The sequence below is a fragment of the Pseudorasbora parva genome, chromosome 15 (assembly GCF_024679245.1).
Source record: "Pseudorasbora parva isolate DD20220531a chromosome 15, ASM2467924v1, whole genome shotgun sequence".
NCBI lineage: Eukaryota > Metazoa > Chordata > Actinopteri > Cypriniformes > Gobionidae > Pseudorasbora > Pseudorasbora parva.
The window spans coordinates 45,400,329-45,428,285 of record NC_090186.1 but is presented as its reverse complement, the minus strand read 5'-3'; the positions used below and the strand labels follow the sequence as shown (position 1 = coordinate 45,428,285).

Below are 27,957 nucleotides of genomic sequence, written 5' to 3'. Positions count from 1 at the left end.
AACACACACATGTTAAATGTTTTATATCAGCTATGCTAATCGTATCACTAATTAGCAATTTATTGAATAAGCTAGTAAACAGCTAGCTAAGTTCCCTTTCAGTCAGTCACAGACCAACTTTACGTCTGCAGGAACGAGGGTTACATACATAGCCGAGACGTTTCCACTTCTAAAAATATTAAAGTTGAGATTACATGATAATTTTAAATTAAATGTATGACTCAAATATTTCAATTTAAGAGCAATTAATAAAAAACTGAAAGTTCTGCTGACTTAAAGGCTTACTTCAGTGATTTAGCATTAAGCTTTGTATTTAAACTGGGTCATTAACGTAGTAGAAATGTGAAATAATTTTTGAATTCGGTGCCTTCTAGACAAAAAAAAGACAAAATGTTTTTTTGGCTCATGGGAATGAAAGACAACAACTCCCAGAATGCATTGCTTCGCTGCCCTTGAGGCCACTCCCAAAGCCACCGCTACTGGATCACTTTCCCACCGCGTTAAAAACTGAAGGTGTGTGTTCAATATAATGTGAGTGAGCCGAGCGAGAGTCACGGCACAACCGCAGCAGGAGTCAGATTACATTCATCAGGAGAGCTGAGGTTAGCGCGGGCGCGGCTGTCGTTCTCAGCGCGTGTTCAGTCTGGAGCATTTTCACTTCAGGACTTTGGAAGATTAACTTTCATAGGAATTCCTTTGAGATGTTGAAACACTCACTTTTCTCCGCACCGCTCCGTTTCCATGAATAAGTGCGATCCCACCCCCCCATAACCGGTTAAACGTGTGGATATAGCTCCTCTACTGGCTGGAGTCTTTAGCCTCTGGACAAAACATCACAAAATGACGAATATGTCATCTGAGTATTTTTTCCAGAAATAAAATACATATTACGTCAGGGGGATATGAGGGGTTGAAGCGCGATCATTCGAATATACTCCCGCGTTTCTACTGATACAAAGCCATATGCTAAATAACTGAAGTAACCCTTTAAAATGTACATTTCTTCACATAAAAAAAATGCAATTCCTCAATTTTATTGAGTTTTGCCAAATTATTCAGGTTTACATTGATATCAAGCATTTGAACTAGTGAATTGTTGATATCAAGAATTCATATGCTGGGATTGAACAAAGGTCAACCATAAACGCGCTTCACTTTGATGATATCTTCATTTATCTTCTTCTCCAGCAAATGTGATTTGAGAACCTTTAGATGTTAGTGCCGGAGAACGAGCATCGTTTGCAGTGTGACACACACACAAGGTGGCCTTGACCGCTATTAAAAACCACAGAAGTGAAGTGCAAAACCCTCCATTATAATGTGCTCTCTAGGACCCACTCGGACTGGGTGCGAGACGACCTCCCGTCCATCTGGGGAATGTCCCCGCCGCTCATGGATAAACTGCGTTTGGAGCGGCTCAGGCTGGCGGGTGGAGGTTGGCTCAAGGGCCGTTTGCAGGAGTCCATGTTGAGGGAGTGGCGGCGGCTCACGCGCACATAGCCCACGGGCACCGTCTTGTAGTGGTGCAGGTTCTGGAGCTGGGCTCGTCTGGACGCCGGCGCCGCCATGGTTGAGTTGGCGCGCGTGGTGGGATTTGTGGCTGAATTGGGATGTGTGGCTGAATTGGGATTTGTGGCTGAATTGGGATGCGTGGCTGAATTGGGGTGCATGGTGGGATTTGTGGCTGAGTTGGTGCGCGCGGTGGGATTTGTGGCTGAATTGAGACGCGTGGCTGAGTTGGCGTGCATGGTGGGATTTGTGGCTGAGTTGGTGCGCGCGGTGGGATTTGTGGCTGAATTGGGACGCGTGGCTGAGTTGGGACGCGTGGCTGAGTTGGGATGCGTGGTTGAGTTGGTGCGCATGGTGGGATTTGTGGCTGAATTGGGACGCGTGGCTGAGTTGGGACGCGTGGCTGAGTTGGGATGCGTGGCTGAGTTGGTGCGCACGGTGGGATGTGTCGCTGAATTAAGACGCGTGGCTGAGTTGGCGCGCGCAGTGGGATTTATGGCTGAATTGGGATGCGTGGCTGAATTGGCGCGCGCATTGGGATGCTTTGCCGAGTTGTTCTTGTTGCTATTCTCCGGCTCGATGCTAATTTGCGTGTCTGCGCGCGCCGGCCGCGGTGGACTCGGGGAAGCAGGATGCCAGCTGTGGCTAGCGGCGGATGTGGTGACGGTGCAGTCCGGAAGAGCAGGTTTGGACGCTCGGGATGGGCCAGATTCCGTCTGCGGCGAAACTTTCCGACACGCGTCCGGACCCAAGATTTGCTTGGACATGGACTTGATGACGCCGCACACCTGTAGTTGATCCGACTGCGAGCGCATGACGCCCAGCTCCACGCCTTTATCCGCCCCGTCCTGCTGGCACACTCGGTAGCGCACGATGAGGAAGATGATGAAGGCCAGCACGGACGCCACAATGACGCCGCCGATGATGACCACGATGGTTCCGCCAAGGAACTGCGACTGCATGAAGTGGCAGCGCAGATACTGCGGCTCGGTGGAGAAGTGAACGCAGCCCACAACACGCGTGGCAGTCAGCGCCGTCAAGGCGTCGTCGTAAATGGCCAGAACGCACAGGTCGTACATCGTGCCCGCCGCCAGATTATTGACCGTGATGCTTTTACTGGTCGGAGGAATCATTCTGCAAACAGAGAAACACAAATCAACAAACATCAGGAACAACTCATGGACTTGAGCAACATCTTTTCCCTGAAAGAAAGAGTGCACTTCAAACACTCGGATGATGCACTAAAAGGGTTAGTTCACCCAAAAATGAAATTGTCATTAATGACATCATTAACCTAGCCTGACAAGCCAGACCCACATCAAGATGTTTGGTCTGGAAACTCACCATAGACGGGGCTCAATCCGAGGGGCGGGATAAACGGTTGTCTTTCAAACTCCCTCTGCACGCGATAGGATAGCGCTACACCAACCGGAGCAACGACGGTGAAGGGGAGCTCGCTGACTGATTAAACATTCGCCGTATCCGGTCGGCTAAACTCCGAACACATCTTCCCTTTTTAAGAATGACTTCAGTGCCGCTCTTTGTTCTTTTCTCAGAGGAAAGCTTAACTCCAAGTCTTACGGAGGCGCGGGCAGAGCTGATTCGAAAGACCGCCGCCGTTCGCCAGTTTCTGTGTTACTAGAAGCACGCAAACGCAACTCGGCCGTCGTCATTATGGCCCCGCCCGCCGACTCTATAGCCTACCTACACGATGTGATTGGGCCGTCCAGATTCTGAGGAATACAGGTCAGATAGGAATTGAGAGTTGCTAGACCAAACTTGCGGGCAAATTAAATTTGCTGCCGCTAGGGTGCGTCTAGATTTCTAGGCTATCATTAACCCTAATGTCGTCAAGATTTCCCTGTTATACGGTAGGGGGCGCTATTACACATCCGTGTTTTCACTGTTATACGGTAGGGGGCTCTATTACACATCTGTGTTTTCACTGTTATACGGTAGGGGGCTCTATTACACATCTGTGTTTACACTGTTATACGGTAGGGGGCGCTATTACACATCTGTGTTTTCACTGTTATACGGTAGGGGGCGCTATTACACATCTGTGTTTTCACTGTTATACGGTAGGGGGCGCTATTACACATCTGTGTTTTCACTGTTATACGGTAGGGGGCTCTATTACACATCTGTGTTTTCACTGTTATACGGTAGGGGGCGCTATTACACATCTGTGTTTTCACTGTTATACGGTAGGGGGCGCTATTACACATCTGTGTTTTCACTGTTATACGGTAGGGGGCTCTATTACACATCTGTGTTTACACTGTTATACGGTAGGGGGCGCTATTACACATCTGTGTTTTCACTGTTATACGGTAGGGGGCGCTATTACACATCTGTGTTTTCACTGTTATACGGTAGGGGGCTCTATTACACATCTGTGTTTTCACTGTTATACGGTAGGGGGCGCTATTACACATCTGTGTTTACACTGTTATACGGTAGGGGGCGCTATTACACATCTGTGTTTACACTGTTATACGGTAGGGGGCTCTATTACACATCTGTGTTTACACTGTTATACGGTAGGGGCGCTATTACACATCTGTGTTTTCACTGTTATACGGTAGGGGGCTCTATTACACATCTGTGTTTTCACTGTTATACGGTAGGGGGCGCTATTACACATCTGTGTTTACACTGTTATACGGTAGGGGGCGCTATTACACATCTGTGTTTACACTGTTATACGGTAGGGGGCTCTATTACACATCTGTGTTTTCACTGTTATACGGTAGGGGGCGCTATTACACATCTGTGTTTTCACTGTTATACGGTAGGGGGCTCTATTACACATCTGTGTTTTCACTGTTATACGGTAGGGGGCGCTATTACACATCTGTGTTTTCACTGTTATACGGTAGGGGGCTCTATTACACATCTGTGTTTTCACTGTTATACGGTAGGGGGCGCTATTACACATCTGTGTTTTCACTGTTATACGGTAGGGGGCTCTATTACACATCTGTGTTTTCACTGTTATACGGTAGGGGGCGCTATTACACATCTGTGTTTTCACTGTTATACGGTAGGGGGCGCTATTACACATCTGTGTTTTCACTGTTATACGGTAGGGGGCTCTATTACACATCTGTGTTTTCACTGTTATACGGTAGGGGGCGCTATTACACATCTGTGTTTACACTGTTATACGGTAGGGGGCGCTATTACACATCTGTGTTTTCACTGTTATACGGTAGGGGGCTCTATTACACATCTGTGTTTTCACTGTTATACGGTAGGGGGCTCTATTACACATCTGTGTTTACACTGTTATACGGTAGGGGGCGCTATTACACATCTGTGTTTTCACTGTTATACGGTAGGGGGCTCTATTACACATCTGTGTTTACTCTGTTATACGGTAGGGGGCGCTATTACACATCTGTGTTTTCACTGTTATACGGTAGGGGGCTCTATTACACATCTGTGTTTTCACTGTTATACGGTAGGGGGCACTATTACACATCTGTGTTTTCGCTGTTATACGGTAGGGGGCACTATTACACATCTGTGTTTTCACTGTTATACGGTAGGGGGCTCTATTACACATCTGTGTTTTCACTGTTATACGGTAGGGGGCGCTATTACACATCTGTGTTTTCACTGTTATACGGTAGGGGGCGCTATTACACATCTGTGTTTTCACTGTTATACGGTAGGGGGCGCTATTACACATCTGTGTTTTCACTGTTATACGGTAGGGGGCGCTATTACACATCTGTGTTTACACTGTTATACGGTTGGGGGCGCTATTACACATCTGTGTTTTCACTGTTATACGGTAGGGGGCGCTATTACACATCTGTGTTTTCACTGTTATACGGTAGGGGGCTCTATTACACATCTGTGTTTACACTGTTATACGGTAGGGGGCTCTATTACACATCTGTGTTTACACTGTTATACGGTTGGGGGCGCTATTACACATCTGTGTTTTCACTGTTATACGGTAGGGGGCTCTATTACACATCTGTGTTTTCACTGTTATACGGTAGGGGGCTCTATTACACATCTGTGTTTACTCTGTTATACGGTAGGGGGCACTATTACACATCTGTGTTTTCACTGTTATACGGTAGGGGGCGCTATTACACATCTGTGTTTTCACTGTTATACGGTAGGGGGCTCTATTACACATCTGTGTTTTCACTGTTATACGGTAGGGGGCGCTATTACACATCTGTGTTTACACTGTTATACGGTAGGGGGCGCTATTACACATCTGTGTTTACACTGTTATACGGTAGGGGGCTCTATTACACATCTGTGTTTTCACTGTTATACGGTAGGGGGCTCTATTACACATCTGTGTTTTCACTGTTATACGGTAGGGGGCTCTATTACACATCTGTGTTTTCACTGTTATACGGTAGGGGGCTCTATTACACATCTGTGTTTACACTGTTATACGGTAGGGGGCTCTATTACACACATCCTGAAGGAGTGCAGACTGATCAAAACACAGGAGAAGAAGAAGCAGAAACAGCAGATGCATATGAAAAATATGGCGATCATCAAAATTACTGCTTTATTATTGAATGATCTGTCGGCCCAGGGCAAGGTCTAGGACTGAAGCTTTGTGTTGATGGACTCTGAGTGTGTTCATCCTCTGAATCTGGTGCCTAATTAACAAAACATCTTAAGGCTAAAAGTAGCTCCTAACCTGCTGATTTAGGAGAAAGTTAAAATATAATGGGTGTCAGTCCTAATTTTAGGACTCCTAATGTTTGCTCTAAGAGTATTTCACAAAGCATTTTAGCCCTAAACTAGCTCATAAATCTGCGAAATGCTAGGAGTAGTCAAGAGGACTCCTAAGTCACAAATCACAAACAGTCCTAATGGATGTTCCCGGCAATCCGTCTACACCCATCAGCTGAACATACACTACAGGCCAAACGTTTGGACACATTACTATTTGTAATGTTTTTGAAAGAAGTTTCTTCTGCTCATCAAGCCTGCATTTATTTGATCAAAAATACAGAAAAAAATGTAATAGTGTGATATATTATTACAATTTAAAATAATTGTTTTTCAATTTATTGTATGAGTGATATAATAAAAAAAAAATTTAATTCTTGTTTCTTGTGTCCGTCCCAAACAGAAATAAGATTATTTTTCTCACTCCATTGGCAAATCATTTAGTTTTGAGCAAAAACTCACTTAATTTTGATATTTTTCCCCAGAAAATAAGAAAAATATCTTACACTGTAAAAAAAATCAAATAATAATTTCTCCAATTGAAAATTTTCTAGTGACTGATCACATCTAAAAAAAAAAATATGAGAATGAAATTTCCTCAATTCACAGAAATTCAATTTGGCCAACTGAAAAATTTAGATGTGATCAGTCACTAGAACATTTTCAATTGGGGCCTGCATTTTTTTTTTTTTTTTTTACAGTGTATGTCATTTTACTAATCTAGTAAATTAATCTTGATTTAAGAATATTTAGATATTTGGACTGGAAACAAGACAAAAATACTAAATAAGAAGAGCATTTTTGGCAGTGTGGTGATTTGTTCTAAATTTCAACAAATGTGTAGCCCAGAAATCTAGACGCCCCTTAGCGGCAGCAAATCTAATCTGCAGTGAGTGTCGTCTAGCAACTCTCAATACATGTCTGAGCTGTAAAAACTAGGGATGCACCGAATTCAGGATTCGGGTTCGGATTTGGCCGAATATTGGGCTTTTTGACTGGGTTCGGTTTCCTACTACCTACTAGGTTATCCCTAGTAAAAACAAAAACTCTGGTCGGGCCAATCACATCGTGTATAGAGTCGGTGGGCGGGGCTTAACATAATGACGGCCGAACTGCGCTTGCGTGCTTCTAGTAAACACAGAAGCTGGCGAACGGCGGTCTGTCGAATCAGCTTTGAACGCGACTCTGGAAGACTTGAGTTAAGCTTTTCTCTGAGAAAAGAACAAAGAACGGCACTGAAGTCATTCTTAAGAAGGGAAGATGTGTTCAGAGTTTAGCCGACCGGATACAGAGAAAGTTTTATCTTCACATGTTTACTAGCTTCAACTAGCTCCGCTTCACCTTCATTGCTCTGATTGGTTGAAGCGCTATCCAATCGTGGGCAGAGGGAGTTTGATCCCGCCTCTCGGATTGAGCGGTCAATGTTGAGTTTCCAGACCAAACATCTTGATGTCGGTCTGGCTTGTCCGGCTAACAAATGTGTGCATGCTTAGTGAATGAGACCCAATGTCTTGCCTTAAAGCTGTATAATCCAGCAGTCTCACCTGTACACTAACGAGTCATCGTACGTGCCGTTGTATTGGACCTGGAACATCCGAATCCCTGGGATATTGCGCTGAAAGTTGAACTTCACCAGAGCCGTAGAAGAGGTGATTTCAGAGATCAGGACCCTCTTCTCCTGCCCACCCTTTGGGTTTCCCATCGCATCTCCGCCGGTCTTGGCGGAAGTGGCGATATCGGACGACCCCGGATCGGGCTCCTGGACCAAACTGGTGTCGTTGGTGAAGTGCGGAAGTTTGGTGATGGTCAGATCCACCGTTTGCTGAGCCTCTCCGGACGGGTTGGACGCCACACAGGTAAACGAGCCAGAATCCTTGACCGTGCTGATGAGGATGTCCAGAGTCCCGTCCGAATGGACCACGGTTCGGCTGGAGTTGAACACCAGCTTCCCATCCGGAGCGATCCAATGCATGATGGGATCAGGGTCGCCGCGGGCTTTGCAGCGCAGGGAAACCTGCTGGCCTTCTAACGCACGGGTTTCCTGCGAGTGTCTGGTAATTAGGGGCGGCTCGCACAAGAACTCCTCTTCGGAAACGGTCCAGAAATATCGTCCGGCGAGATGTTGCGGTGCCGCGCAGGTCTCCAGATCGTCCTCACGCCGAAGCCGCCGAAGCCACAGAAGCTCGCAGTTACAATGCAACGGATTTCCTCCGAAACTCAACGCAAAAGAAGTCGGACCCAAAACGCCTGATGTGGCCAGAACGCCGGCGCGCTGGAAGACCGGGTCGGGCGGAAGCTTGTGCAGTTTATTAGACGTGACGTCCAGCCGCTTCAGCTTCTGAAGCCCGGAGAAGGTTCCCTCAGGGATGTAGTTGATCATATTATGGTCCAGATTTAAAGTGTGCAAGCTGATCATGAGCTGGATGGCGATCCACGGCGCGCTTTCTAGATTGTTGTAAGACAAATCGAGCTCCTCCAGAGCAAGCAAGTCATTAAACGCTCCGATGTGGATGTGTGTGAGCTGGTTATTATTGAGGATGAGATGGTGCAGCTTGGACATGCCGCTAAACGTGTCGTTGGTTATATGGGTCAAGCGGTTGCTGTCCAGATGAAGCGCACGCAGGTTCTCCAGATCATTGAAAGCGTGAGGCGTGACGGAGCCGATTGTGTTTCGAGAGAGAGTCAGGTCTACCAGTTTGGTCATGTTGGCGAAATCCTTACGCTTGATGCCCGTGATGAAATTATCCCCCAGCCTGAGCTCGACGGTGCGTCTGTCAATGTTTGGAGGGACGAATAGCAGCCCCTTTTTATCACACAAAGTGGCCAGATTGGGGGACAGAACCTGGCAGATGCAACGCTTGGGACAAACCTGGATCTTCTGGGCCTTCAACGCCATTACAAGAACCATCAGATAAATGAGTAGCATCTCCATCTGGGTCACGGATGTTGGATAAAACAACCTGTGGAGGAAACAAACAGAGAGAAATTAATACTTTAACTCAGTAAGGACACATTCAATTGACTTATAATGTTACAAACGATTCCATTTCAAATAAATGCTGTGCTTTTGAACATTCTATAAATGTGATTTCCACAGATATATGAACTGCTTTTAATACTGATAATAATCATAAATGTTTGTTGAGCAGACCACACGTCTAGCTCGTCTGTTTGATCGGACCCCACGGGCCAGCCTTCGCTCCCCACGTGCATCAATGAGCCTTGGCCGCCCATGACCCTGTGGCCGGTTCTCCACTGGTCCTTCCTTGGAGCACTTTTGATAGATACTGACCACTGCAGACCGGGAACAGCCCACAAGAGCTGCAGTTTTGGAGATGCTCTGACCCAGTCGTCTAGCCGTCACAATCTGGCCAAACTCGCTCAAATCCTTACGCTTGCCCATTTCTCCTGCTTCACACACATCAACTCTGAGGACTAAATGTTCACTTGCTGCCTAATATATCCCACCCACTAACAGGAGCCGTGATGAAGAGATCATCAGTGTTATCCACCGGCCATAATGTTATGCCTGATCAGTGTATATATTCACATAGAAAACAGCTGTTTTACATTGCAATAATATTTCACTGTTTTTACAGTATTTATGACTAAATAAACACAGGTTTGGTGAGCAGAAGAGACTCAATAAAATGAAGCATTAACAAATCTCAGACCTGAAACTCTTGTATACCAAATTAAGTTGTAAAAAAACAAATATGTTTTATAAGAAAATACCAAATTTCAATGTGTTACTTTCGTTTCTTAATTTCAGAATGGAAATGGTCTTGCATTAATGTACTTTCTATAAAAACATTGGCGTAGAATTAAATTCTTTTTTCATAGTCATTTTAGTGTAAAAAATTAATATACATTTCTCTTCGTTAATATGTGTTTTTTAAAGGAAGAGAATTAAGTATTTAGGAGTGTAACGAGATTTCAGCGTGAAACACATGAGCTACAAGACTCCAGGTTTGATTGTCTGCTATCTTGTATACATGTGCAAATCAAACAATCATGTGCAAACACAAACATCATGTCTGAAGCTTTGGGGATATTTCTCCTAAAGCTCATGCTCTGTGTTTGATATGATAATGCTGATCCTTTCATCTGTGTGTTTGGTGAGATGAAAGACTGGCCGTCCGGTTACTCATCAGAATTAGACCGATGTCTCTGAAAACAAAGAGCATCAACAGACGCCACATGAGGAGAGACTCGTCATCGATTCACTCGCTCTTAAAGCCGCTCGAGTTACGCATTACAGGATGAGAAACATATTCTCTGAACGACTCGAAAGTCCTTGACAAGATATAACATTTCAACTACGGTTTTGATTAGAATGATTCTCTGCAAAGATCATGAATGTTTAATCATGTGTGGAAGTGTTATGTCGTCTCAAAATACAAGTGTTCTAAGAATGTTCGCATTGATTATTTCTGAAGGTCTTAGAACGTTTAAAACATCCAGACTTAACATTCCATTTTTCAAACATTATGTTCTCTGAGCGTTACTCTAGTGTTCTCTGAGCGTTACTCTAGAGTGTTCTCTGAGCGTTACTCTAGAGTGTTCTCTGAGCGTTACTCTAGAGCGTTCTCTGAGCGTTACTCTAGAGTGTGCTCTGAGCGTTACTCTAGAGTGTTCTCTGAGCGTTACTCTAGAGTGTTCTCTGAGCGTTACTCTAGAGTGTACTCTGAGCGTTACTCTAGAGTGTTCTCTGAGCGTTACTCTAGAGCGTTCTCTGAGCGTTACTCTAGAGTGTTCTCTGAGCGTTACTCTAGAGTGTTCTCTGAGCGTTACTCTAGAGCGTTCTCTGAGCATTACTCTAGAGTGTTCTCTGAGCGTTACTCTAGACTGTTCTCTGAGCGTTACTCTAGAGTGTTCTCTGAGCGTTACTCTAGTGTTCTCTGAGCGTTACTCAAGTGTTCTCTGAGCGTTACTCTAGAGTGTTCTCTGAGCGTTACTCTAGAGTGTTCTCTGAGCGTTACTCTAGTGTTCTCTGAGCGTTACTCTAGTGTTCTCTGAGCGTAACTCTAGAGTGTTCTCTAAACGTTACTCTAGAGTGTTCTCTGAGCGTTACTCTAATGTTCTCTGAGCGTTAATCTAGTGTTCTATGAGCGTTACTTTAGAGTGTTCTCTGAGCGTTACTCTAGAGTGTTCTCTGAGCGTTACTCTAGAGTGTTCTCTGAGCGTTACTCTAGTGTTCTCTGAGCGTTACTCTAGAGAGTTCTCTGAGCGTTACTCTAGAGTGTTCTCTGAGCGTTACTCTAGAGAGTTCTCTGAGCGTTACTCTAGAGTGTTCTCTGAACGTAACTCTAGAGTGTTCTCTGAGCGTTACTCTAGAGTGTTCTCTGAACGTAACTCTAGAGTGTTCTCTGAGCGTTACTCTAGAGTGTTCTCTGAGTGTTACTCTAGAGCCTTCTCTGAGCGTTACTCTAGAGTGTTCTCTGAACGTAACTCTAGAGTGTTATCTGAGCGTTACTCTAGAGTGTTCTCTGAGCATTACTCTAGAGTGTTCTCTGAGCGTTACTCTAGAGTGTCCTCTGAGCGTTACTCTAGAGCGTCCTCTGAGTGTTACTCTAGAGTGTTCTCTGAGCGTTACTCTAGAGTGTTCTCTGAGCGTTACTCTAGAGTGTTCTCTGAGCGTTACTCTAGTGTTCTCTGAGCGTTACTCTAGTGTTCTCTGAGCGTAACTCTAGAGTGTTCTCTGAGCGTTACTCTAGAGTGTTCTCTGAGCGTTACTCTAGTGTTCTCTGAGCGTTACTCTAGTGTTCTCTGAGCGTTACTCTAGAGTGTTCTCTGAGCGTTACTCTAGAGTGTTCTCTGACCGTTACTCTAGTGTTCTCTGAGCGTTACTCTAGAGAGTTCTCTGAGCGTTACTCTAGAGTGTTCTCTGAGCGTTACTCTAGAGAGTTCTCTGAGCGTTACTCTAGAGTGTTCTCTGAACGTAACTCTAGAGTGTTCTCTGAGCGTTACTCTAGAGTGTTCTCTGAACGTAACTCTAGAGCGTTCTCTGAGCGTTACTCTAGAGCCTTCTCTGAGCGTTACTCTAGAGTGTTCTCTGAACGTAACTCTAGAGTGTTCTCTGAGCGTTACTCTAGAGCCTTCTCTGAGCGTTACTCTAGAGTGTTCTCTGAACGTAACTCTAGAGTGTTATCTGAGCGTTACTCTAGAGTGTTCTCTGAGCGTTACTCTAGAGTGTTCTCTGAGCGTTACTCTAGAGTGTCCTCTGAGCGTTACTCTAGAGCGTCCTCTGAGAGTTACTCTAGAGTGTTCTCTGAGCGTTACTCTAGAGTGTTCTCTGAGCGTTACTCTAGAGTGTTCTCTGAGCATTACTCTAGTGTTCTCTGAGCGTTACTCTAGTGTTCTCTGAGCGTAACTCTAGAGTGTTCTCTGAGCGTTACTCTAGAGTGTTCTCTGAGCGTTACTCTAGTGTTCTCTGAGCGTTACTCTAGTGTTCTCTGAGCGTTACTCTAGAGTGTTCTCTGAGCGTTACTCTAGAGTGTTCTCTGAGCGTAACTCTAGTGTTCTCTGAGCGTAACTCTAGAGCGTTCTCTGAGCGTTACTCTAGAGCGTTCTCTGAGCGTTACTCTAGAGCGTTCTCTGAGCGTTACTCTAGAGCGTTCTCTGAGCGTTACTCTAGAGCGTTCTCTGAGCGTTACTCTAGAGCGTTCTCTGAGCGTTACTCTAGAGCCTTCTCTGAGCGTTACTCTAGAGCGTTCTCTGAGCGTTACTCTAGAGCGTTCTCTGAGCGTTACTCTAGAGCGTTCTCTGAGCGTTACTCTAGAGGGTTCTCTGAGCGTTACTCTAGAGGGTTCTCTGAGCGTTACTCTAGAGCGTTCTCTGAGCGTTACTCTAGAGCGTTCTCTGAGCGTTACTCTAGAGCGTTCTCTGAGCGTTACTCTAGAGCGTTCTCTGAGCGTTACTCTAGAGGGTTCTCTGAGCGTTACTCTAGAGGGTTCTCTGAGCGTTACTCTAGAGTGTACTCTGAGCGTTACTCTAGAGTGTTCTCTGAGCGTTACTCTAGAGCGTTCTCTGAGCGTTACTCTAGAGTGTTCTCTGAGCGTTACTCTAGAGTGTTCTCTGAGCGTTACTCTAGAGCGTTCTCTGAGCATTACTCTAGAGTGTTCTCTGAGCGTTACTCTAGACTGTTCTCTGAGCGTTACTCTAGAGTGTTCTCTGAGCGTTACTCTAGTGTTCTCTGAGCGTTACTCAAGTGTTCTCTGAGCGTTACTCTAGAGTGTTCTCTGAGCGTTACTCTAGAGTGTTCTCTGAGCGTTACTCTAGTGTTCTCTGAGCGTTACTCTAGTGTTCTCTGAGCGTAACTCTAGAGTGTTCTCTAAACGTTACTCTAGAGTGTTCTCTGAGCGTTACTCTAATGTTCTCTGAGCGTTAATCTAGTGTTCTATGAGCGTTACTTTAGAGTGTTCTCTGAGCGTTACTCTAGAGTGTTCTCTGAGCGTTACTCTAGAGTGTTCTCTGAGCGTTACTCTAGTGTTCTCTGAGCGTTACTCTAGAGAGTTCTCTGAGCGTTACTCTAGAGTGTTCTCTGAGCGTTACTCTAGAGAGTTCTCTGAGCGTTACTCTAGAGTGTTCTCTGAACGTAACTCTAGAGTGTTCTCTGAGCGTTACTCTAGAGTGTTCTCTGAACGTAACTCTAGAGTGTTCTCTGAGCGTTACTCTAGAGTGTTCTCTGAGTGTTACTCTAGAGCCTTCTCTGAGCGTTACTCTAGAGTGTTCTCTGAACGTAACTCTAGAGTGTTATCTGAGCGTTACTCTAGAGTGTTCTCTGAGCGTTACTCTAGAGTGTTCTCTGAGCGTTACTCTAGAGTGTCCTCTGAGCGTTACTCTAGAGCGTCCTCTGAGTGTTACTCTAGAGTGTTCTCTGAGCGTTACTCTAGAGTGTTCTCTGAGCGTTACTCTAGAGTGTTCTCTGAGCGTTACTCTAGTGTTCTCTGAGCGTTACTCTAGTGTTCTCTGAGCGTAACTCTAGAGTGTTCTCTGAGCGTTACTCTAGAGTGTTCTCTGAGCGTTACTCTAGTGTTCTCTGAGCGTTACTCTAGTGTTCTCTGAGCGTTACTCTAGAGTGTTCTCTGAGCGTTACTCTAGAGTGTTCTCTGACCGTTACTCTAGTGTTCTCTGAGCGTTACTCTAGAGAGTTCTCTGAGCGTTACTCTAGAGTGTTCTCTGAGCGTTACTCTAGAGAGTTCTCTGAGCGTTACTCTAGAGTGTTCTCTGAACGTAACTCTAGAGTGTTCTCTGAGCGTTACTCTAGAGTGTTCTCTGAACGTAACTCTAGAGCGTTCTCTGAGCGTTACTCTAGAGCCTTCTCTGAGCGTTACTCTAGAGTGTTCTCTGAACGTAACTCTAGAGTGTTCTCTGAGCGTTACTCTAGAGCCTTCTCTGAGCGTTACTCTAGAGTGTTCTCTGAACGTAACTCTAGAGTGTTATCTGAGCGTTACTCTAGAGTGTTCTCTGAGCGTTACTCTAGAGTGTTCTCTGAGCGTTACTCTAGAGTGTCCTCTGAGCGTTACTCTAGAGCGTCCTCTGAGAGTTACTCTAGAGTGTTCTCTGAGCGTTACTCTAGAGTGTTCTCTGAGCGTTACTCTAGAGTGTTCTCTGAGCATTACTCTAGTGTTCTCTGAGCGTTACTCTAGTGTTCTCTGAGCGTAACTCTAGAGTGTTCTCTGAGCGTTACTCTAGAGTGTTCTCTGAGCGTTACTCTAGTGTTCTCTGAGCGTTACTCTAGTGTTCTCTGAGCGTTACTCTAGAGTGTTCTCTGAGCGTTACTCTAGAGTGTTCTCTGAGCGTAACTCTAGTGTTCTCTGAGCGTAACTCTAGAGCGTTCTCTGAGCGTTACTCTAGAGCGTTCTCTGAGCGTTACTCTAGAGCGTTCTCTGAGCGTTACTCTAGAGCGTTCTCTGAGCGTTACTCTAGAGCGTTCTCTGAGCGTTACTCTAGAGCGTTCTCTGAGCGTTACTCTAGAGCCTTCTCTGAGCGTTACTCTAGAGCGTTCTCTGAGCGTTACTCTAGAGCGTTCTCTGAGCGTTACTCTAGAGCGTTCTCTGAGCGTTACTCTAGAGGGTTCTCTGAGCGTTACTCTAGAGGGTTCTCTGAGCGTTACTCTAGAGCGTTCTCTGAGCGTTACTCTAGAGCGTTCTCTGAGCGTTACTCTAGAGCGTTCTCTGAGCGTTACTCTAGAGCGTTCTCTGAGCGTTACTCTAGAGCGTTCTCTGAGCGTTACTCTAGAGCGTTCTCTGAGCGTTACTCTAGTGCGTTCTCTGAGCGTTACTCTAGAGCGTTCTCTGAGCGTTACTCTAGAGCGTTCTCTGAGCGTTACTCTAGAGCGTTCTCTGAGCGTTACTCTAGAGCGTTCTCTGAGCGTTACTCTAGAGCGTTCTCTGAGCGTTACTCTAGAGCGTTCTCTGAGCGTTACTCTAGAGTGTTCTCTGAGCGTTACTCTAGAGCGTTTTCTGAGCGTTACTCTAGAGCGTTTTCCGAGCGTTACTCTAGAGCGTTTTCCGAGCGTTACTCTAGAGCGTTCTCTGAGCGTTACTCTAGAGCGTTCTCTGAGCGTTACTCTAGAGTGTTCTCTGAGCGTTACTCTAGAGCGTTCTCTGAGTGTTACTCTAGAGTGTTCTCTGAGCGTTACTCTAGAGTGTTCTCTGAGCGTTACTCTAGAGCGTTCTCTGAGCGTTACTCTAGAGCGTTCTCTGAGCGTTACTCTAGAGCGTTCTCTGAGCGTTACTCTAGAGCGTTCTCTGAGCGTTACTCTAGAGTGTTCTCTGAGCGGTACTCTAGAGTGTTCTCTGAGCGTTACTCTAGAGCGTTCTCTGAGCGTTACTCTAGAGTGTTCTCTGAGCGGTACTCTAGAGTGTTCTCTGAGCGTTACTCTAGAGCGTTCTCTGAGCGTTACTCTAGAGAGTTCTCTGAGCGTTACTCTAGAGTGTTCTCTGAGCGGTACTCTAGAGTGTTCTCTGAGCGTTACTCTAGAGTGTTCTCTGAGCGTTACTCTAGAGCGTTCTCTGAGCGTTACTCTAGAGCGTTCTCTGAGCGTTACTCCAACCCTCATCAAACACACCCACCTGTGATTTTCTAATGATCCTGAAGACATTGATTAGCACGTTCAGGTGTTTTTGATCAGGGTTGGAGCTAAACTCTGCACCACATTGGCCCTCCAGGGTAAGATTTGAATAGCCCTGCTCTAGAGTGTTTAAATGTTCGGAGAGTTCTGAAACAAGGAACAATTAAAAAAGAACATTTGATGGATGTCTAACTGAAAAATTTATGTATACATATTTTTGTGCTTATGTTTTCAGAACATTATTAAAGAGCAGATAACTCTGAACAAACATTACTGGAGGAATGCATAACGTTGTGAGAACATTCCCTGTTATCAGAGAAACCACGAGCGTTTGATCCGTTTATAGTCTGAGGAATGACTGTCTCTGGTTCTGAACGAGCATCTGAAATATCAGCGGATCAGTTAATGTCACTTCTGTTGCTTTGTTACCTTGGAAATCCCCTTGTTCTGAATGTGTGTTTTGAAGATGTGTGACAGTGTGAGTGCTGATAAGCCTTTCAGCGGTGTTGCAGAAGCGAATGCATGCCATAATAAGCTGCCGTTCATCACGCCTGTGATCATGAGAGAGTCGGATCATTAGACTGTCATGCAGACAATAGAGAAGTGAGACCTGCGTGTAAAAATAGGCAATAAAAGTGAAGAATGCTGCGACACCTGACATCTGACAGACGGTGTGATGAAACGGGGAGTTGATAAACTATAAAATGCATGAAATAAACATCATGAACACACCAGAGATCAGGCCGATTCATCTTTATCCCATAAAAAGGCCCGGTTGCATAAAACACCTAAGTTTTTCCCTTAAAGGTCCCATTCTTAGCGATTCCATCTTTCAAACTTTAGTTAGTGTGTAATGTTGCTGTTAGAGCATAAATAATACCTGTAAGATTATAAAGCTCAAAGCTCAATGCCAAGCGAGATATTTTATTTAACAGAAGTTCCCTTTCAAAGCCTACAGCGAGCGGCCGGTTTGGACTGCAGCGCTGCACTTCCTGCTGTGATGACGGCACTAGAACCGGTCCTTTTGCTCTCGCAGGTCGAGAATAGGAAGCGTTGTTTTTGTAGAGTGTGTTTGTCGTCATGCCATTGAAGCGCTGTTATTTTCCTCCCAGAGTCAGATCACCTTTGTTTGGCCTTCCCACAGACGCTGCACGTAGAGATCTATGGCTACAGTTTATGTTTAACTCGGTTCCGGAAAATTATAATCAATTTAAAACTATGTGCAGCACATTTAGCTGAGGACTGCTTCCTCAATCTCAGTCAGTTTAATGCCGGATTCGCAGAAAGATTATTCTTAAAAGATGACGCAGTTCCCTCTTTGTCTGGAGAAGGCGTTGTTTATGTAACGCTACCGCAACCCGTAAGTGTATTTTATTATTTAAGTCGGTCCGTTTAACAGTTTATGTAACTCATGACACAAAGTGCAACGCTGTTTAGCTTTGTTAACTAACGTTAGATGGTCATTGAAACTAATCCGAAAAACTTAGCATATAAAAGTGTAGTAATTCATTCAGACACCATCGATTGTTGGTGTGTGTAATGATCAGTTTAAACTCCTGAATAGACAGCTGACCATTCTGAAACATCCAGCAAAAGTCTTTCCTGAGCAGGTTGTAATCGATCCTCTTCGATATTCTCCGGGTCTGATTCCGGCTCAAATTGATAAGGCAATATAGACATTTTTGCAATAACATTGAGCGCGTTCATATCCCCGTTATGGTAAGAGGCGGGACCTTTCCGGGCAGCGTGCACTAAGCTGCTGTCCAATCACAGCGCGGGAAGCGCTGGCGCAATCAGAACTCATTACGTATTTCTGAAGGAGGGACTTCATAGAACAAGGAAATCATCAGGCCGTTTGTAGGACAGAGGAAACAGCGCTGTTCAGATAAGTAAATTGTGTGAAAAATACTGTGTTTTACACACGAAACATGAACTCGTGTTATATTGCACACTGTAAACATAATCAACGCTTCGAAAACACGCGAAGAACGAGACCTTTAAGTATGAGACTTATGGGATGATTTCCCTTAACTAAAGCCGGGTGCACACTGTGCGATTTTGGCCACGATTTGGCCGTCTGGGACAAATTTAGCAAATCCTAAAAGATTCCTCAGATCCTAGGCTAAAATCTGACGTCTTTGGTCGTTAGTTTGACATGTTCACTGGCAGCCGATTAATGAGCTCTGCGATCAAATTTTACCTCAGACGAAATTCTGGCAGTGTCAGAAGATTTGGGACACAATCCTGCAGTGTGACTTCTCCTACGACGACCGTCAAATATCTCCGTTTTTCAAGACAAACTATGACCAAACAAACTATGGTCCGTTTTTAGCGCGCCTTAACTATCGTGCAGTCTGACATTAATGTCAACTGAGATCTTACAGTGTGACATGGCGATCATGTTCGTACAGTCTGACAAGGGACATTCGCAAAGGATTTTGAAAAATCGCACAGTGTGCAGGACCCATAAGGGAATAATTTAAGAGTGTTGCATATAATCTCTAATTCTACTCCTGCCATGGACACGTTATACTACAGATAGCGTTACGTCTTCACAGAAAACAACATAACGTAAATAAGGAAGACAAAAGAGGAAACCAAATATGAAAATAGATAGTTTAGAGAAATTCTGCCATCCTTTACTAACCCTCATGTCGTTTAAAACCCATAAGACTTTCGTTCATCTTTGGAAAACAAATAAAGATTTTTGGTAACACTTTAGAATAATGGTCCGTTATTAACAGATAACTATGCGGGGAGTAATGCTGGACTAATGAGTAGCACTACATTAACACTGCTATTAACTAATATAGAGACAAGCTGAACTAATCAGTAGCATCGAATTTAGGAGATAAAATCAATGTGAAAACGTGACGTGACTAACGTGAAAAGTTCGCCTTGGCACATGTACAACAGGATCCATAATCTCATTAATTTTTCTCTCATTAATGTTCATAAACTGTTAAGGTAACATTTTCCTAACCTTAAACTATACTTGTGAGTGAGAGAAATAATCTTGTTTTCTGTTTGAATTAAGATTATTTTTCTCACCCCATTGGCAGATTATTTATCTTATTTTAAGCAAAAACTCTCTTCATTTTGAGTTATTTTCCCCCAAAACAAGACAACTACTTTTGCTTGTCTAGTGAATACTTCTTGTTTTAAGACTTGTTAGATGTTCGGACTAGAAACAAGACAGAAATACTGAGTCAGAAGAGCATTTTTTGCAGTGCTTAAGGTGTTTTATGCAACCAGAGCTGTGAATACTGCCATGCCTCTGAGTAAACTCGAGCGACATCATGATATGTATATCATGCCCTTAATGTGTGCATATAATCATAATGCACTAAACCCACCGGGTCAAGGACAAATGACCCGTCTTGTGTTTAATGATAATGTCACACACACTCTGCATATCAAATGAGCTTGGGATCCGCCGCTTTATTGAGTCTGAGTTGCTGGTGTTGTTTGCCACCCAGCTGGCGGCGTTCCTTGGCAAAGCTTCTGGATTTTCCGTAGTCGCTGCTTCCCCTCCCAAACGCCGCTGTGAATGTGCTATTGAGACATATTTTTTCTATTTTATATCCCATTTTTCCAAGCCAACACTCACTGAACCATAAAAGAAACAGCATGACGGATCTCCCACGAGTCTCTTGTGTTTCGTTGGAGAAGTGTGAGGACACGCGTGTATAAAGAGAGAGTTTCTAACAGCCAATACGTTCAAAAGAGCGATTCACACACCTAATTAAACACGCTTGCTGTCATTTATTCAGTGCAGCCGCCCATATATATGTCAGTTTCCATCCCCGTTAACTCCTAAAATATAATGGAAGCCAATAATCAAACATTCTTCAGAATATCAGTAAATGATGACGGTTTTCATATCAGGCTTGACTTTCCCTTTAACTTGAGTTTGCACTGCAAAAAATGCTCTTCTTACTCAGTATTTTTGTCTTGTTTCTAGTCAAAATATCAAAAAATTCTTAAAACAAGAAGTATTTACTAGACAAGCAAAAGTAAATGTCTTGTTTTGGGAAAAATAACTCAAAATGAAGAGAGTTTTTGCTTAAAATGAGCAAGATAATCTTGTTTTCTGTTTCAATTAAGATTATTTTTCTCACCCCATTGGCAAATTATTTTGCTTAATTTAAGTAAAAACTCTCTTAATTTTTTGTTATTTTTCCCCAAAACAAGACAATTACTTTTGTTTGTAAGAAAAGCATTTTCTGCCCATCCTGGTGAGTATTCAGGTAAACACAGTCGGGAAGTCTTTAGTAAACCAATTGAGGTAATCAGGTCTTAAGCCGGACCTCATATTCTGTTTGATTTAAAGCGTTAGTTCAGCCAGTAATGTGAATAGTGTGATTAATTCCTCATGTGGTTGGCCAGCCGTCAGACCTCCGCTCATCTTCACACACAGATGAAGATATTAGTGTTGAAATCCGATGGCTCAGAAAGGCCTTCACTGACACCAATGTCATTTCCTCTCTCAAGACCCATAAAGGCACTAAAGACGTCGTTACAAAGCCCATCTCACTACAGCGGCTCTACAATCATTGATGAAGAGGCCAGAACGACTAACGACTTATATAGAGATGGGCCGATTTCAAAACAAAGTTTGATTGCAGATTAAGACAGATTAGAGATTTAGGCAGATATTGACATGGGACTGTATTATGGGGAAGTAGAGATATCACGCCATTGATGTACTGTATGATAAATAGGTTGTGTTGCGTGATATCTCCGTCAATATCTGCCTAGGAAATCGCCTAGTCTTAATCTGCTTCGCTATTTGTACTCGTTGTGAATACGCAGACCTAATTTCACTTTTTTTGAATCACTTTTACTCGGGACATGCTAGCTGGCAACATAGGATTCCATTCATTATGCTAAGCTAAGCTAGCGACGACCCTGCCAAACTAAAACAATGCACTGAGACAAAAATGCATTTGCCCTCATCTCTGAATGTAGGAAAGATGTTGAATCAGCCCTATTTCTAAACACGCTGGAGTGTTCCTTTAATATCGATGATGATTTTGTGGGAAGGAGTTCAGGTAGGAGGTCAACCGTTGCAGAAGCTCATGTGCAGTGAGGTCTGAAGAGACGATCATACAGAAGCCGGTCGGCTGAGTTTGTGCTAAACCTTTACAGTGCTTGTTGCCTTTAATAATCGATACTCAGAGAGTAGAACCGAAATGACATCCGTTACAAGATGATGAGTTAAACATTTCACATGCATCTGCAAACGCTTTTTCTAGTCATGTATTTCGTCATTGAGGATTTCTTAAAGGGGTGTTTGCATGAGATGTGACTTGTGTAACTTTAGTTAGTGTGTAATGTCGCTGCTTGAGCATAAACAGTCTCTGCAAAGTTTCAGCGCTGAAAGTTCACTGCAAACGGAGATATTGTCTTTTAAAGTTACGGCAGTTTATTGCCTACAAAAATGGCCGCTTTGGACTACAACGAGCTTCTTCCTGGGTTGGTGACATCATAAACCCTCGCTAGTCTCCGCAGATGTGACTTCTGCCCGTAATGGGAAGGGGCGTGGCCTTAACCTGAGCTTCAGCCAATAAAAATACAGGAAACTACATTTGGCCATCTGACCAATCAAAGACCATTGCGTTTTTCAGAGGGAGGGGCTTCAGGAAGCAGGAAGCAAACGAGCCGTTCAAAGCACAGACAGCGGTGTGGAATAAAGGGAGGATAGAAGAAAAATACAGAGTTTAAAAAAAAGAGAAGTATTAAGACATGATATACTGCGCCCCATAAACACAACCAAGCCTAGAAGAAAACACAGAACCACCGCTTTAAAAACTCGCCACTTCACTGCTAAAACGTTCTTTCTGAATGTTCAAAGCGTCAAATGTTCGGCCCCACTTTATATTAGGTGGCCATAATAACTATGTACTTACATTTAAAAATGAGTACAATGTACTTATTGTGTTCATATTGTATTGCAAAACACTTTTGCTGATATTGAGGTGGGACAGGTAAGGTGGGATGGGTCAGTTTAGGGTCAGGTGTAAGGGAAGTGTCAAAAGTGTAATTACAAATGTAACTACAGGAATTAATTACAGACGTAATCACATGCAGGTATTTTTAAAAATGTAAGTAAAATGTAAAAACATGTATGAACACAATAAGTGCATTCTATCAAATGATTAATTACAATGTTAGCACATAGTAGTGAAGGCCACCTAATATAAAGTGGGTCCAAATGTTCTGATGAGTTTTCCTCTCATCATGCGAGCGTTCCCTCGACCGTGGAGCGTTTCCGTTGAGCGTATCATTGTATCGTTCTTCAAACGCTGTGTGAACGTTACTTTAGAATGTTCTCTGATCATCTGACACATGAAGCAACATTTAAACAACATCAGAGGAACGTTCAACAAAAACTATATTTTAATAGAATGTCCTTATTTAAAGGGGCGGTGAAATGCTGTTTCCTGCAGACTGAGCTTTCCACTGTTAAAGACTTGGATTCCCATCCTAAACAAAGACAAAGTTTCAAAAACTAATGTTGGACGTTTGATGGAGTATTTCTGTGTTAAAAATACTCCTTCCGGTTTCTCACAAGTTTTGGAGAGTTTTTTTCGAGTATGGGTCGGCTTGACGTTAATAGAGCGGAAGGTCCTTGTATGGGCCGTACGGGCTCTTCTCCCGGTAGGGTGTGTGTGTGCGTGACTAGAGCGAGAGAGGAAACGCACGCCCATACACACTCTCAGCTGCAGATCCAGTCGTCCGTGAACACTTCTGTCGTTATAGTCCGCGCCGCGCTCCACTTTATTCCTATGGGTGACGTCGAGCGACTTCAGCGCTTCAGCACAGCATTCTGGGAAGGCAGCGCTGCATCTGAACCGATTTGAACGCAGAAATGACGGGAAGCTTCACAACATCGCTTCAGTCGCGTCTCAAAGTGCTGTCGGCTATCGTCGCGCGAGTAAACATCAGTAAACGACACGATCGCGTGCTTCGTCATTCAAATGCGCTAACGGACTCCATTGCTGTTCTCTGTATAACGTTACACTAGTCTGACGTGCAAAACCGTTCTGCTTGCTCCTGCTAAGGTTTAGTCGCATACAATAGTCCATAAACCGAATCATGTCCTCATACACTGCGAGTAAACACACACAAATGTTGACAGGCCACTAAATACAGTCCATACCACAGAGACGGACGTCCTGCTGCTGCTGCTTCTCCTGTTCAGTTTATTTCAGCCTCCGGATCTGATTCTGGATCAGTATTAGCTGAATCCGATCGATAGCATACATGGGTTTCTCCACGCTTGAGGACGTCACCGCTTTGCGCGCTCGTCATTCTTTAGCTCCGCCCACACGATACGCCTCGTCATTCTTCAGCTCCGCCCACACGATACGCTCGTCATTCTTTAGCTCCGCCCACACGATACGCCTCGTCATTCTTTAGCTCCGCCCACACGATACGCCTCGTCATTCTTTAGCTCCGCCCACACGATACGCCTCGTCATTCTTTAGCTCCGCCCACACGATACGCCTCGTCATTCTTTAGCTCCGCCCACACGTTACGCCTCGTCATTCTTTAGCTCCGCCCACACGATACACCTCGTCATTCTTTAGCTCCGCCCACACGATACGCCTCGTCATTCTTTAGCTCCGCCCACACGATACGCCTCGTCATTCTTTAGCTCCGCCCACACGATACGCCTCGTCATTCTTTAGCTCCGCCCACACGATACACCTCGTCATTCTTTAGCTCCGCCCACACGATACGCCTCGTCATTCTTTAGCTCCGCCCACACGATACAACTCCAGGCGCTCGTTTTTTTCCGGAAAGACTCGGTACAGCCCATATTTCTTTTATAAATACTGTATAATAAAACTAAAGACTTTTCGGAGATATGAAGGATGCAATACTACTCTATAGGTACTCAAGACTGACATGAGATTGACTGAAACTGAGTGTTTCACCGCCCCTTTAAATAATATTAGACAACAGTTTAATTCAGAAAACACATTAATGGATATTTTTAAAAAGGTTTCTCCTGGAGTAACGCCCTAACAACCACCTAGAACACCCTAGCAAGCACCTAGCAACCACCCAGAATACCCTAGCAACCACCTGACAACACTTTTTATATTTTTCTATTACAGACCTGATAACTTTGCATGAACATTGTATTAACGTTACTGGAAGAACGCTTGTTGTTCATAGCCTTGAGAGGATGTTCTCTGCTCTCCGCCATTGGCTGACCGTGGCCTGTTGGGGATTATCTTGTATTATTTCTTGAGGAACCTCGTGTGATTGTGAGATGCGAGGGGGGTTTGGGATCAGATTCTCAGACTATAACGACAGCAGTACAAGACAGTAAGCAAGTCCTTTGGATTGACAGCCAATGGCCCGTCTGGACCCCCCCCCCACACACACACACACACACATACACACACTCAGGCTCACACACACTCACACTCACACTCTCTCACACAGACTCTCAATTACATGCACTAACACGCACACACACACACTCTCACACACACACACACACACACACACACACACACACACTCACACACATTCACTCACGCACACACACACACACACACTCACACACACTCTCACACTCACTCACATGCACTAACACACGCACCCACACTCTCACACACACTCACTCATATACACGCACACACACACTCACTCACACACATGCACTCACACACGCACACACACTCACTCGCATGCACTAACACACGCAGACACACACACGCACGCACACACACACACACACACACACACACACACACACACACACTCACTCACATGCACTCACACACACACATGCACACACACACACACATGCACACACACACTCACTCACATGCACACACACACTCACTCACATGCACTAACACACACACACACACGCGCACACACACACACACACACATACTCACTCACATGCACTCACACACACACTCTCACTCACATGCACTCACACACACACACACACGCACTCTCACACACACACTCACTCTCACACACACACTCACACACACACACACGCACTCTTACACACACACTAACTCTTACACACACACTCACTCTCACACACACACACTCTCACACACACACTCACTCACATACACACATACTTACGCACTCACACACACTCTCACTCACACACACTCACGCACACTTATGCACTTACTCACACACACTCACGCACACAGACACACACTTACGCACTCACTCACTCTCACACACACACTCACACTCACATGCACACACACTCTCACACACACAAACGCGCACTCACTCACTCTCACACACACATTCACGCACACTCTTACACACACACACACACACACACACACACTGAGCTTCATGGACGGGCTGGTTGTACTTTAATGAACTGTCCTGAGTCCAGACTCAGTTTTACTGCTGGAATGGTGTGTGTTTTTGTGTGATGCTCAATATTTAACAGAAGAAACGTAAAGCGTTTCGGGACGTCACGATCAAAACTATAACGGAAATCGATGAGAACCGAAACACTCTTCAGAATATCTTCTCTTGTGTTCAGTCAGTAAATAATGACAAGGTTCATTTTTTGGCTTGACTGTCCCATTAACTTGAATCCACATCTAGAGAGTTTATCTGAATATTATCCCAGTTCATCGAACAAGAAACACGTTAAAGGCATAGTATGTAATTTTCCGTCTCTTACTCGACTCAGAGGCGTGTCTTGACTCTTGAGTGGGCGGAGCTTTTATTCTGCCGCGAGCGCTTCAGCTTCTTCCGATCGTGTGTGTGTGTGTGTAACGCAGCGCTTGCATCCTCTCACACACATGTGAGTGTGTTAAAGTGATGTTGTAATGCTACTCTGAGCCGCTTGTTGACACTGCAGTGAGCGAGATCATATTTGGCGGTAACACACGGCACTCTGAGCGGTAAATCAACAACAGCAGATTTAATCAATAAGACTAACTGTGCTGAGCTGGAGAACAATCATTAGTTTCTGTCCATCAGTGATCAAACAGAGTCTAATAAAACACATCAGGTATTAAAGCGGCGATAGTGTTGCCATGGTTACTACACAATAATAACACCAGTGGGTAACACAGGGGTGATGATGTCACTGATGGGCGACACACACACACACGGGCCGTGTCCTGGTTAAAATCACGGATTTCTCTGGATTTAAACATTCTTGGAAACATTTGGGATAATAAAGTCAACACAATGTTCTAGTGGATATTTTAATCCGTAAAACTTACATATTGCGCCTTTAATGCCAAACATTTTTACAGGAACATTAATAAAATAACATTTCGAAAGATTTGAGCCTTTGCATCCCATCAGGAAGGGCTCGCTTCAAATCCCTGGTGAATCAGCCAATCACCACCTAGAAGAGCCGCTCTTTAAACGCAAGTGTTCTTCTCACAAAGCCAAAATAAAACCGAAGATAGGCCGAAGCTCATGTCAGGTGATGTGCTTCTGATCTGACACTCAATGCAAACCTGCACAATAACACGGCCTCACAATAACAGGCTGAAGATTCATCTGCATGATTTATTGATAATGAAACATGACATGCATCCATTTTTAGTGACCTTGCAGTGATGCTGCATTCATAAGCCTGCTATTAAGCATCCTCCAGCCCTCAAGATCTGACGATCAGAACATGAAGAGGATGGAGAAAAGCGCAGCTTTACCTGTAGAAGGATCAGCTTTGCTTCATAGAGCCAAAGCCCGCCGTATTTCCACCGAAATCCTCCAAATCACCGCATTTTCAGCTGGTCCTCCTCCTCCCAGATGACCCAAATAGATCCCTAAACATCAGATGCTCGTGCACGCAGCCGCTCCGATGCCCTTACACATGTGCATGTCTTATCAGCCTCTGAGTGTGTGCGTGTGTGTGTGTGTGAGAGAGTGTAAGTTCATTAGGATGTGTAATAAACCCGCAGACAGAGATCAGCTCTCCGCATTACGCCTGCATGCGCCCGAATATCCAATCCTAGTACGGCGAGGGCGACGCTTATGAATATTAATTAGGTCATGCTACAGTCGCTTGGTAACCGTCCAATTGGACGCCTCGCTCAGGAATATTAATCACACAATGCTGACGTACGTTCAGACCCTCCCTTGTTAGAATGATACTCTCTCATAATTAATGTACAAGCGATGGTTGTATAACAATAAATTAGATATTGTTATCTATTGTATTAGTAATGTTTATATTTTGGTAACGGTTTTATTTGTTAACATTAGTGAGGCAAGTTTATTTGTATAGCACATTGCAAATTCGGGTACTCCTTTCTTAGATGGAAAGAGCAGGTTCACAATGTCTCCTGGAGTCATTGTTAATATTTAATAATAATACATTTTATTTGTAACGTATTTAGCAGTTATATATAGGCCTACTTTATTATAAATTGTGCTACTGATATTTTATTGCACACAGTGTTAATATTAATTTGCTGTTGTTGACTTTACGCTATTATCGTCCAATGGGAAAAGCGCGCATTTTGAATATTAATCAGCCCCGCTGACGTGGAGTTCCTCCCCTCCAATGGCGAAGTGCCGTCTCATGAATATTAAGTAGCAAGCCTTCGCCATAGTAGTGCTGGCGGATTTTTTTCTCCAGCGGCTCGTCAGAGAAAACGCCTTTCTGGATCTAA

General features: G+C 44.4%; 3 protein-coding genes across 5 annotated transcripts in view; all 3 read right to left on the bottom strand.

Moving 5' to 3' along the window:
• LOC137041748 (zona pellucida sperm-binding protein 4-like) overlaps positions 1–27,957 on the bottom strand; it is a 206,948-nt gene that overhangs the window by 89,371 nt on the left and 89,620 nt on the right. The window lies entirely within an intron of this gene.
• On the bottom strand, positions 485–27,277 carry lrfn5b (leucine rich repeat and fibronectin type III domain containing 5b). Its single transcript, XM_067418362.1, has 4 exons — positions 26,992–27,277; positions 7,773–9,188; positions 2,039–2,643; positions 485–1,600 (listed from the first exon to the last, which is right to left on the bottom strand). Exons 2-4 carry the CDS (start codon positions 9,158–9,160, stop codon positions 1,314–1,316), a joined length of 2,280 nt encoding a protein of 759 aa, XP_067274463.1. The 5' UTR covers positions 9,161–9,188; positions 26,992–27,277; the 3' UTR covers positions 485–1,313.
• Positions 27,920–27,957, bottom strand: part of LOC137042081 (sterile alpha motif domain-containing protein 15-like) — a 2,710-nt gene continuing 2,672 nt past the window's right edge. The window contains exon 3 of the mRNA XM_067418773.1: positions 27,920–27,957. This exon is cut by the window's right edge and continues 500 nt beyond it. The gene's annotated coding sequence lies outside the window, so the exon portion shown is untranslated.